The sequence below is a fragment of the Cyprinodon tularosa genome, unplaced genomic scaffold, assembly GCF_016077235.1.
Source record: "Cyprinodon tularosa strain WSP-4 unplaced genomic scaffold, ASM1607723v1 ctg132, whole genome shotgun sequence".
NCBI lineage: Eukaryota > Metazoa > Chordata > Actinopteri > Cyprinodontiformes > Cyprinodontidae > Cyprinodon > Cyprinodon tularosa.
The window spans coordinates 543757-556741 of record NW_024038137.1 but is presented as its reverse complement, the minus strand read 5'-3'; the positions used below and the strand labels follow the sequence as shown (position 1 = coordinate 556741).

At 37.3% G+C, this 12985-nt stretch overlaps 1 protein-coding gene across 1 annotated transcript in view; it reads left to right on the top strand.

Moving 5' to 3' along the window:
* The window catches only part of LOC119778375 (nesprin-2-like), a 105509-nt gene that overhangs the window by 55600 nt on the left and 36924 nt on the right, over positions 1 to 12985 (top strand). The window contains exons 60-76 of the mRNA XM_038277567.1: positions 192 to 314; positions 1732 to 1911; positions 2186 to 2275; positions 3765 to 3860; positions 4357 to 4434; positions 4511 to 4936; positions 5055 to 5158; positions 5239 to 5383; positions 5697 to 5780; positions 6916 to 7068; positions 7239 to 7439; positions 8478 to 8570; positions 8825 to 9007; positions 9217 to 9387; positions 9515 to 9649; positions 10273 to 10481; positions 12769 to 12901. Coding sequence (XP_038133495.1) covers positions 192 to 314; positions 1732 to 1911; positions 2186 to 2275; positions 3765 to 3860; positions 4357 to 4434; positions 4511 to 4936; positions 5055 to 5158; positions 5239 to 5383; positions 5697 to 5780; positions 6916 to 7068; positions 7239 to 7439; positions 8478 to 8570; positions 8825 to 9007; positions 9217 to 9387; positions 9515 to 9649; positions 10273 to 10481; positions 12769 to 12901 — 2604 coding nt within the window. The remainder of the gene's footprint in view (positions 1 to 191; positions 315 to 1731; positions 1912 to 2185; positions 2276 to 3764; positions 3861 to 4356; positions 4435 to 4510; positions 4937 to 5054; positions 5159 to 5238; positions 5384 to 5696; positions 5781 to 6915; positions 7069 to 7238; positions 7440 to 8477; positions 8571 to 8824; positions 9008 to 9216; positions 9388 to 9514; positions 9650 to 10272; positions 10482 to 12768; positions 12902 to 12985) is intronic.

Genomic DNA, 12985 nt, shown 5'->3' with positions numbered 1-12985 from the left:
AAACATACTAGATGTGTGTTATTTGGTAGATAATTCACACTAAGCAATCTTAGTAATCCTCAACTTAAATAAAAGCTACGGAGCTTCACCCTGTAGGCTGGCACCATATGAATTAGGTCACAGTTAGACAGTTATAGCAGCTCTGATGATTCCTGATTAACTGAAACACTTGATGTCAATTTCTCTTTCAGATAGTAGAGATGGTTGAAGCTGACATTAAGGGCATGGAGAAAAACGTCACAAAAATAAGGACCATATTATACTCCATGGACGATGAAGACATAACTCTGACAGAACATCTTTACCACTGTGAGGTAAAACACCAACGCTGCTCTGACTGTCCTACGGATATCAGATGAATGTCACCAATCCAGTCTTTTTTTATTCATTTATATCATAAACAACCATAGTTACATTTTCTACAACAAGTTTCAGGCAGCTGCTATATTTTATAGTATATGTTAAAATATCTGTTTGCAGGTTACCGTACTTTACATGGAAGTGTTATTTATTTATTTTTGCTGCTAAAGTAAACATTTTTGTTGATAAGAAATGTTAAGTACATTTATATCTGTGTTATCTATTTAATCTTTTTTAACAATATTGGTCAAGGTTAATGTCTTTACTTATATAACATTCATTCATTCATTCAACAGTAGCACTGATTCACTCAGGACAGGTTTCTGTATCAAGAGGAGATTAAAAAAAAGGATTTGTTCATCTCTTGTTTCACTAAAGGAAACAGGGTGTCATGATTTTACTAGGGTTCAGACCCAAATGCTGAAGACCAAACAGGGAGATCAGGGGAAAAGGTTTACAGGTTTTATTGAAGAGATAATGCTGAGAGAAGTGTTGCTCTGAACACTGCTCAACCAGAACTGAAAAATGAGGGGAAGACACAGCGATTAGTTCAGGCTCAGTGGGAAGTTTGATTTGTGAACTTGAAAAAGAGGATCTGGTTGCTGACTTACGTTTCCAGAGAAGTTCTTGAATACTTGACACCAGTCTGTATGCTGTTGTTCCAGTGTTTGTCTGATTCGGTGGAGGGCGAAACAGGGTTTACCCAGAATGCAGTTGTTTGTGGGTGAACGGAGAAGCTGAGTGCCACTCAGATTTCCTGCGGTACTTGAACGGGTCGTAGTGGAGATGAATCCCTTTCTCAGTGCGAAGCTCAAACAATCTCTTGGGGAAAGTGGGTCCCAACCCACTGTTTGTAACCCCAGCTCAGCTCTCTTGATCCTTCCAGGGAGAGAAGGTCCGATAAATCCAGTTTGCAGGATGACTTCCTGCCGAGAGGCAAAGACAAAAACAATGTTAAAACTCAGGTTGACAAGTTTGACTCAGCAAAACTCAGCTTGGCTAGAGTACCCAAAACTGGCACACACTCTGGCGTCGAGGTAGTGGCATTCAGCAGCTTAAGAACACTCCGTTAACGAGTAAACCATCAGCAGGTGTGTGAGGAGGCGGACCAGAACCAGGCGCCTCCTGGTGGAGGAAGGGAGACAAACACAGAACACAAACACACAGACAGGAGTCCTGACACAGGGCAGCTGTGGAATATTACTTTCATCCTGAATTTGGATCCACAGTTTAGTTGTCAGCTGAGCTGAAGTGCTCCAATTTGCTCACATTTCAACATATATTAAATCAGAATGTTGTTGAATTGCTATGTTTTCTGTCTGATTTTAGTACTTTAAATTGAGTTTAAGGTTGTTTTTGACATTTTTTTAGGCAGTATTGTCCCAGATTCAGACAATGCAGAAGAGGTTAGAAGATATGGAGAATTGGAAAATGGAGGTCAACCTACCTGAAAGAGCAGAAAACCTGGTGGTCTTCTCCAAAGCCAGAGTGCTTATTGAACAGCTGGATGAGTTGGAGCAAATAACCATGGAGGAAAAGTCTCTGCTGGAGGTATGACCTTACCACCTTAATCCTACATGCTGTATTGCAATCCGGATTATGTTCTATTACTTTGCAGGACTAAGGAGGGTAAAGCCAAAATCCTGGTGCCTCTTCATCTTAAACCTAAGTTCACATTACAGGTTTTCAACTGTATGGTTAATGATCTAACAATGATTTATAACTGAAATTTGTGTCTATAAAATCACTCAGACAGTACAACAAAGACCTTCTATAATTAAAGACCTGTGTTGATTTGTTTTCCAACTTTCTTTAACAAACACAGAGCAAAATAGAGGAACAAGAATCAACTGTCTCTAGTTCTCCTGAAGAGATGCAGATCCTGGAGAACCCTGCTCATAAAGGCTTTTACCAGGTAACAGAAATGCTTCTAAAACAGTGTGCAACATTTTAAAAATTGAGGTTTCCTGAAAGATAAATTTCTCATAGAGACATGCTTATTAAACTCTTGAAACTTGCTGAAATGCAACATTTCTAAAGTTATTCGGTAGCAGAGGTGTCAAAAGTGTTCATGTTTATTACTCCAGTAGAAGTAAAAGTCCTACTATTTAAAAACACTTTCGTAGAAATTAGAGTATTAATTTAAGCTCTTTACTAAAACACAAGTGTAAAAGTACCATTTTTAAAACGACTTGAAGTATAAAAGTAAAAGTAATGCAGGAAAAAATGTTGAGGAGAGATTTTACTGCATTAGCCTACTAAAGGAAAAATTTTCTACAATTCTGAATAATAACTACTGATACCTAATTTTCTTAGTTTTATTACTGATGTTAAGAGTGTCAAATTTAACTTTGCATCATCTTAACTATTCAATATTTACAACTATTTATTTTGGTATGTGGCAAACAACAAGTTTGAGCAGTACCAAGTTCAAAAGAAATTTATTTTCTGTATGAAACGAATTATTTTGATGGTTTTTATAAATTTTTTTTAAATAACAGGCCATTAACAAAAATCTGCTTAGATGAAATAAAGACTAATGAGTCTATGTTTAAAATGCAAGGAGTAGAAAGTAGAGATAATTGCAAAAAAAAAATAAAAATAAAATGTAAGGAGTACAAGTAAAAAGTTGTCTAAAAAAATAAATACTCCAGTAAAGTAGGCCTACATATAACAAAAAATTCTACTTATGTAAGGTTAAGAAGTCATTTGGCTTCCTGCTTTGCCTGCTTTTTAGATAGATAAACCTTTATGTGAAATCTCACACAGCTGACTGAAAAGACAGTCAAAGACATAGTCAGTGAAGCTCAGCAGCAGATTTGGATCTTAGTTTGGCTCAAGTAGACGGAGAGCAAGTCTGAAATGTTTTCTACATTTTTCTACACTGAAAAAATATAGAAAATGTTTCGCATTTTTAGACTTCATAACCAGCAGTCCAGTTTGTCCATCCATCAATCCATCCATCCTGATTTTGCCTCTTTATCTGATCTGATAACTATCTTTTGATGTGTGGAAAAAAGAGTTAACTGAGAATAACTAAATCCTAAGTGTTGCTTGGTATCAAGAGGCAACAGATTTATCAACTTCATGTCTTGCTGCACATATTTCTGCCCCTGTTCTAATATGAATATTTGTTACCAGTCATTCACTTGATTAATTTATATGAAAATCATCCTTAAATGACAATAAATAATAATGTTTCATCAAAATATTGTCATTTAAACCTTTAGATACTTCCTACTTTAGTTTTCAATTGAATAAATAGTTTTAAAACAGCTTCTACCATGAGAGAAGCACCAACATAATGACACAAAGTGACGGAGGAGTCAGAAAGGTTACTTACTGTTCCTGTTTTGTTCCGCTCACATGCTTGGTGATTTACTAACTCTCATCCCTGAAATCAGGAGGCTTTTGAGGTGTCTTATTCTGAGGAAGAGGTGTATGAGGGAGATGAGAGTCACTCTTCTTCCTCTGACACTCTAACATGCAGTATTCCAGAGGTAAATCTGAGATATAATTAGAACCTGAGAATAACTCTTGGTACTTTTTATCCTTTTTGGCTTTATGCACAAGGTCTTAAGCATTTCTTTACCTCTTCTATTACTTTTTAGTTATAAATTTCAACCATAGAAGAAACAGTATAATAATATTTATTTCTGACGAGGAAAAAATATGCTGTTTGGGATAAATAAAAAGATGTTTCCCAGGCTTTCTTTTCACTCATCTTCATATTTTAATGGACCTAATTAAATGAAAATAACACATATGTTGTTTGCTACTAACAAATTAGCAGAGTTTTGCATGAAACAAAGCTGCACATGGCAGGCTTTTATTTTACCTCATAAAATACCTCCTCCACTGTCAAGAGCATCTGCTTGAAATGCTCCTCAGAAGCCCTTACTTTCATCCATACACGCAAAATGCGAAGGTTTCGTGTTTGAATAAATCTGTTGGCTGGGATTTTGGTCGCATCTTCATTTTTTCTAAATCCCGTAGGACCTGGAGGAGACTATCAATCTTTCACATGAACAAAGGGAGGATATGTCTGAAATGAATCCTCAGGATACTGTAAAGGTAAAAATATTGTAAGCACAATGACAGCAGGTTTGGGTTCGAGGTTTTTGAATAAAGTTTTTAATTTGTCTTTCAGGAGGTGGAGAGCACGGCTCATGAAGCAGAAAAATATTCAGAAGAGCCTGGAGGTGGTGTTTTGTATTTGAAGCCTGGGTTTGAAGAAATGTTTGGTCAGAATGCTGGAACTGGAGATGTGAAAGAAAAGGTTTACCAAACCCTTATTCCGGAAACTGTGACTGAGAGTGGTTTGAATGATGAACCCATTACTACAAATGAAAGGAACGTTACTGAAGCTTCTTCAGCCCTGCAAGAATCATCAAAACAGGAGACATTTGACATCAGTCCACAATTAAACTCACCTTTGATAGAAACTGCAGTTAAAGACACACATCTGATTCCTTCAAGACCTATTACACCATTTTGGAGGAAGAAAGCCTGCGATGAGCACAAAGAAGATGATGACACACACTTATGTTTGTCTCCGACTAACCATTCACATGCGGTAAGTGTCCCAAATGATAACTTTATTAAGTGTGATGTTACCTTGCCTATGTCTGATGTAGAAATATGGATACTTTGAAACAAAACCCATCGATATCTTCTGACTTAATTCTTTTCAGGAAGTCTTAAAAGGTTTGAAAGAGCCAAAAGAAGTCAATTTAAGTACCTATAGAGGAATGAGAGGAACTCAAAAATCCAAGGAAATTTCTGATGCTGCACCTGGGTAACTGACTGCTTAAGAAAACAAAAAACTGTAGATATTTTAAGCATACTATACAAATATCCTCATCCTGTGTCCCTCAGTTCTCCTGGTTACGAAGATGATGTGGAGAATCCGCCCTGGAGTCGTCTTTGTATCCATATTTCCACAAAACTGAGCTTTTTAAGAAGAGCTTTGGACGACAAGCAAACCATGATCTGTACAGATGATGGAGAGAAAAGGAAAACGGTTAGAAAAATAATTTTTGAACATATCTTGTCAAGTACATAATAAGGTAGTGATGTAAATAATACATTATTTATTTTCACTACTGTTTAAAAAAAAAACTTATATCCATCAGACCCTTATTTCAGTGTCAAATTGTCAAAGCTTTCAAATTCAAACTCTATAAAGGTTTTCAGCTGCATCATTAAGGCTAATAAGGAACATTGTGAAATAAAGCAGGATTGAAAGAAAGAGCAAGAGTAATGAATTAAACTTTCTTGTTTCCTGGTAGTAATCACCTTGACTTAAAATGAAACTTCTTTTTGATTTAATGCAGGTTTCAGAGGAAGAGATATCTGCTTCATCAGCTCTACAACAAATACATGACACCACTGCTATGATGGGACAAATGCTTTATGAGGTACAGACACAGAGTTTAATCTGAAAAAAAAAAATATCAAGAAAGATGACGTTTTAATAAAATTAAATAAAATAGTAAGGAAATTAATATGCCATAGGTTTGTCATAATTAATGTAACCTTTCAATCAAAGATGTCACAGCTAAATGGTTTTATGATTTAAAAGAAGTTATGATTTTTTTTTTTTTTTACATTGATACTTTTGAAATTAATTCACCATTTCTCTTTTTTTTCCTTTACTGTAAGAAAAATCTATGATTTCTGTTAGGATGTGGTGTCATTGTATTGACAGATCAATACAGAATATTATGTAATGGAGATGCAAAAGAAAAATCATCTACTATGTCCAAGAAGTCCAGTTGTATAGAATTTAATCACAATGTGAATCAACCTATTGTATGAAAATCTGAGCGATTTTATTTTGGAAATCATTAGTAACCAAACAGCATCATGTAGCACCTGTATTATAGAAAACATGAAGATATGGATTATAACAACAACCTTTTAGGGTCGCATAGAGCTGTTTAGCAAAGTAGAATGAATAAAAATTTCAGTCTGACAATAAGAAAGAGAGATTTGCCCTACCTTACAGAAACCTTACCACCTTTCGCTCTTACAGTAACTAGAGCGAAAGGTGGTTCTGCAAACATCCCAAGAAATAATAATAATAACTGAACTTTATTGATCTCACAATGGAGAAATTTACCTCTGCATGTAACCCATCCCCTTGGGGAGCAGTGGGCTGCCACTGTGGGGCACCCAGGGAGCAGTGTGGGATTAAGGGTCAGTGACATCAGAGTGGAGGCAGTGGGATTTGAACTGGGTACTTTCAACCTTTTCAGAGTTTCTAGAGCACTGCTCTAACCCATTAGACCAACACTCCCCTTATTCCCCTAGAAAGACTGGATTTGTCCAATATTTTAAAATCATTTAAGCCTTGCCTTTTCGGGTATGAAGCTTCCTACAAAAGCTGATGACTGTGGTTTTAATGGTGGAAAACTGGTTTTAAAGGTATGAATGTTTTTGACCAATTAGTAAATTTCTCCACTGTGAGATCAATAAACTTAATCAATCAATCAATCAATCAATCAATCAAATTGTGTAAAAGTGACTTTCTCCTTTGATAATGATCCCCAGGTGACGGCCTCAAGTTCTCCCCATCTAGATATAAAGAAGAAGATGTATGAGACTGTGCAGAGGGTCCTCCATTGTCTCAACTCATTAACCCACCTTCTAACTAATAAGGAAAGCTTAGCAGGGGACCCTCAATTGAGGCTGCTGCAGCTGGAGGTAGTTCTCCATCAACGTTTTTACACTTTTATTAAACAACCTAAAAATCTGTTGTCTAGATAAACTTTTTTCCCCCCGTTTTTTTGTAATAATTATATTTTTTTTTATCTCATGCTGGATTTCCACATAAATGTTCTAACTTCTTTATTTCTGTTCACATTCTGTCGCAGTGTTTATCAGCTCAGCTGGTCACTATGACTGAGCTGATGGGTAAAATGGAATCGCATATCAGACCTTCTTTACTGGTGGAAGAATCAGAAGCTCAAAGCTGTTTGACGTCCCTTCAGGATTATCTTCATATGGTCCAGCTTCTCCTCAACTCCTCCCACAATCAGCTGGTGAAACACTCAGGGCTACAGAACCAAGATCAGGTTTGATATTTTACAAACTGCCAATATTTTCCAGAAATGTGTTAAAGACCATCCTGTGATTTATTTAATTCAACCACCACCTGCAGCAAAAATTAGGGCTACTTTGGTGCAGTGAGGAATTCATGGTGCACTCATTGGTCCGCTAGCTGGTAAAGAAACCCAAATCATCATCTTATCACTGCTTCACTTTTGGCTTTGGGTGTTTTAATTGATAATTAAGTTTGCTTATTACCAAACAGAGCACAGTGCATTACAACTAAAAACATTTACTTTCTAAAAGTTGCATTATTCCGGAAGTACTGTGCTTTATTTAAACGATTCAAAGCTTTGAGACAAAACAATCAGACCTTACGGTAAAATTGCCGGGATATTGACGCCCATAAATATTGAAGAGCATCTTACAAATTGTCCATTTTCTTGTCATAAAATTGACATTAGATCGTTTGGAAATGTAGTTCTTACCCTTTCCCAATTAGTTAGCAATGACATTTGCTTTTCTCGCCTTTTGCTGATGCTTTTTTTGCTTGTTTTGTTATAAAGACAGATCTAGAAGTTCCAGAGCAGGAAACTTTCAAACCTGTTGTTTTTTCTGAAGTTCATAATTAGTTTACAAGCACTTTTTTATTTTTTTATTTTTTATTTAGCAATAACTGGCTGTTGCTTTCCTCGTTGGATCAAATCATAGTAGTAATTTAGCTGTTAAACAGCAGCAAAAACGTGACTGTTAGGTTAATTCTTCTCTAAATTGTCCTCAGGTGTGAGTGTGTGTGTGCATAGTTGTTTGTCTTTGTGTGTCTCTGTGTTGTGCTGCAACAGACTGGTGACCTGTCCAGGTTGTACCCCGCCTTTCGCCCTTAGACTGCGGGAGATAGGCACCAGCCCTATGGATGGATGGATGGATGGATGGATGGATGGATGGATGGATGGATGGATGGATGGATGGATGGATGGATGGATGGATGGATGGATGGATGGATGGATGGAAACTTAAAACCTTTTCATTTCAGCATGTCACCATGTTTTTACTTCTCTCCATAGACTCCCTCCTCCGACATTTTGTCTCTCCTGGATGCATTTGACATAGGACATTGTGAGACCTTCCCAGAACCGAATAGTGCTCTCAGTTTGGAGGTAACTTGGCACTCAATTTTACATTTTGTTTGAATAGTTAACATTTTTCAACAAATAAATTAGGTTTAGATCTAAAGGTTTGAGCAAGGGAAATCCTTATGGAATTACATTTGGGAAAACCATTTTTTCCTAACCAGCTTTTAGTCGTACAATTTTTTTTCTGAAAGTTCAGCAAATATATTCTCACTATTCACAATCATTTCTTTTAGCCATTTCAAAAATCAGCTATAACTCTGCCTCGGTCTTCTTCTTAGTGTGCACTGGGCAGCTGCTTGAGAGTGAATACAGGGGGAAAAGAGGAACTTCAGCTGGCCTCTCAACTGTTGCTTCAGGGGGTAACTCGCCTCCTGAAACAGGTGGAAGACAGTTTAACAGCAAAATGGACCAGCCATATTCCCAACCGCAGCAAACTTCAAGTTGCTCTCTGCAGACGCAAGGTATCCTGTTATGCAGTTCTTCAATATTTAGGCAGATTTAGGTAAAAACGTCTACTTTTCCAAGAAAAGTAAAACAAAACCTGCCGGAATATTTGTTTTTCATTTAATCTTTTGAAATGAAATGTCAAAAATCTTTTTTTTTTTTTTTCATTAAATTATTTGTTGCTCTTAATTTGTCTTTGTCACAAATCTGGACTCCTATTACACAGAAACTCCTCCAGGTCTTCAGATCCCAGCTGTCTTTTCTTCAGTTTATTTTCCAACATGAACCTAATGCACTTAAGAGCAAAGAAGATGAATGGCTGCGTCTGGAGGCCAGGGCTAAAGATCTGCAGCAACAAGTTCTGGAGGAAGAAGTTACTTCTCAAAAGAGACTTAAGGTTTGAATTTTTTTTTTTTTTTTTTTTTGCTGCAGAACACATGAGTTTATGAAAACATCAATCTGCATTTATGTTGTACAATAACTATCTGGGTTTTGCTTAAAAACATACATTTGTCTTTGTTTAGGATTGGATCCTTTGGGAAAAGCTTTGTGGTCAACTTGGAAGGATGTTGGATGAGTCTGAAGCCTTTATAGGTAGAGAACCTGAAGGAGATGATGATGAGGAGAAGACAATAGAAAGGAGACTACATGCCTGTGAGGTAATTCCTGTAAAAAAAAAAAATGATTCACGCTCATTTATTTTCTAAGATCACTTCCTTACTCCTTTTCCGATAAAAACAAAGCTGAACAGAAAATTCATATTTTAAGAGAAAACTGAATAAATAATTACCAATGCCCCTTTTTCCTGTTCACTGCTGAAACTGCCTTATCTCCTTATAAAAAAGGCCAATACAAAAAACACATTTCAATAAGTATAAAAATTTTTTAGTTTCATTTAGTTTTAGATTTTGTGTTTTTGCAGTTTTACATTTTAGGAAATGCAAGAATCAGATCACACAAACATACCTTTTGCTGGTAATTTACATTTTCTTGGGTAAAAATTCCCCGAATAACTTTGACAAACATATCAAACAACAACCAGATTCAATTTGAACAAACTAAGTTTTGAGACCCTTATGTTGTTTGAAATTAATGTAACGAAAAAAGTTAGTTATTGAAAAGGCAATGCTTTTTTGCTTTTTTTCTGAAAATAGTTTTAAATATCTACATGTAAGTGTCAAAAGTTGTGCATAAAGTAACTTTTTATAAACTGCTTTGATGGCTGAGGCTGTCATTGTTTACTCTCTTCATGATTTTTATCTCTATCCTTCTCGTCTCGCAGCAAACTCTGCTCCAGCTGGAAGAGAGCAGAGGTCTGTTGGGAGTGCTTCTCGATCACAGGGCGGATCTGCAGGCAGAGCCATGGTTCAGTACCTCGGTCAGACCGGCAGGGGGCGCTCTGGAGCTGAGATGGAAAAGTGTCTACAGACATATAGAACAAGAGATCCTGCGCCTAAGAAACATCCAGGAAAGCAGGCACAGATCGGCCAGGTTCAGTATTAGCAGTCAGAAGGATGGATTCAGAAAACAGAATTATTAGAAAGATTTATCACTGCTTGAGTATTTCACAAATTGTCATTAATAACAGAATACGTTTTCATATGTTTTATGCTTTTAAATTAAGTTCCACTATTTGTTTTTTTTTTAAATTAGCAAAGTCTTTCTCCTCCTGCCTACCCTCTATTCTTTTTAACAGTTCATTAACTTTGAAGCATCCATATTTAAAGTAAGATAAAGAGACCAACTCACATAAAAAAAAAAATTATACCACCCTTGTTTTAATCCCAAGTGGGGTCACAAGGGGTGCTCCAGCTGTCAATGGGTGAGGGGCAGGGTAGTCCATTGCAGGGCAACACAGAGACAAACAACCACCCACACCTAAGGAGAATTTAGAGAAGCCAGTTAACCTAACAGTCATGTTTTTCGACTGTGGGAGGAAGCCGGAGTACCTGGAGAGAACCCACGCATGCTCAGGGAGAACATGCAAACTCCATGCAGAAAGACCCTGGGCTGGTAATCAAACCCAGATCCTCCTGGCTGCAGGACAGCAGTGCTACCCACTGTGCCGCTGAGCAGCCCATCCTCTAAATTTATTTATTATTCTTTGTATTCTTAAGGTGTCTTTACCATTTAGCATATTAACTATATTCCATATAGTGAATTCTGCCCTGGTCTTCCGATGGAAAAAAGGAAGCAGCCATGATAAGAGGCCCTGACCACCACAGCTAACGCTCTTTATTCTAGAGGATTAACAGCTCTGTGCCAGAGCTCCTTATCTCCAAGGCTGAGCACATCCAGCCTATGAAGGTTATTCCCGCATTATTGCTTATAGGACCTTAGTTCCTCTATTCATCTCCTTCTCCATCCTACAATCCTAGTGTGACCAAACCAAACAGCATTACCAGATTGGACAACAATGGCCTGTCCTTTCAAACTGCAGTGGTATGGAGAGAGCGCGATCCCAGGCACATAAAGCTTAATTCAGCCTCCTTCTTTTGGATAACTTGGCTCATCCTTGACTTGCCCAGGGTGTACCCCGCCTCTTGCCCATAGACAGCTGAAGATAGGCACCAGCACCCCTCGTGACCCAAGCAGGGATAAGCGTGATTGGAAATGGATGGAGGGTTTCCTCGTCCTAAAAATCAGGATGTTTATCATCCGAGTGAATGAGTGAGTGGCCTTGAGTGTTGCTGTTAAGATGGATGTCTTGGTTTCCTTCCTGGACCTGTTAACTCTGTGACTTGATAGGAGATCAGTAGAGGTGATGGATATGAGACCTTCCATTTAGCAATGTTTGTTAGCATCAAACACAGCAAAGGTATAGAATCAGTTTTTTGTTCCTTATTGTTTAAGGAATAATTTCACCCAGTGGGGTCCAAGCTTTTCACTTCGTAAACCAACTTCATCAACTTGAACTTACTCAGGGGTTCAGACCCGTGAGTAAATTATCCCTAATAGTTAAGTTAAAATGTATGACAAAATAGCTATAATAAAAGGAAAATACTTTGTTATACCTAACACTTCCATTTACAAAGTTAGATTTGAAAAATCTCCTCCTAAATATCCTGCATAAGCTACATTTGAAGAATCCATTTGGCCTGAGCACAGAAATAAACTCTAAAGGCTGTAAATGGTCCCTGGGCCACACTTTGGACAGCCCTGCTATAACTAGTAAAACCTGTAGTTACTTAAACAGGAAGTCATCTCAGGCTTTATTGCTTTCTGTTAATTCTCTTGATGTTTTACCTGTTAAAATATTGCTGCAAAAGTTACTGAGCCCCAAAGTAAATCTGTGTTCAATCCCTCCGTATGGAGGTATTATTAATAATCTTGGATAGCCCTTTAATAAAGATTCACTTATATTAATCAAAAACATTTACAAAAAAAACATTGCAGTAGTTTTACCATAAATCATGTCAGTGAAGTTTACTGATGACATTGCAAGCTCTTCTGAAAGACACTTTGAAACAGTTTAAGGAATTTGAGCTGGAAGACTTCAAGCCAAATAACATCCCTGGGTCCTTGTCTGTAAATATGAGTGGACCATAGCCTCTGTGGGAGGAATTCCTAAATACGCTTCGTATGTTTATCAGATTTCTGAATCCCTAACACAGACTGTAAAAGAGTTAAGGGGAAGGTTAGAAAAAAAATGTAAGCAAGACTTATTTTCATTTCTGCCCTCGGATAACTTTCAAGGTTTTTGTTTTTTTCTGTTTGGGAGTGCCTTTATGTTCTACCCCACTGGTTGATCTATTTGTGTTTCCTGTCCTCCCCGCAGATTCCAGGCCGACCTTCCTTTGGTCAGTGAATGTCTGCTCGGTGCCAGCAAACACCTGAAGACTTTGTCAGATCTGGCAGATTCCTCAGACCTGGGTCAGGAGACTCTTCAAAGAAGTTTGGTTGAGCTGCTGGTAAGGCTCTCTTATCTACTGCCTTTTATTTTATTAAAAATAACCTGCATTTCTATCAGTTCAGTGCTTTAATTTCCAAATATT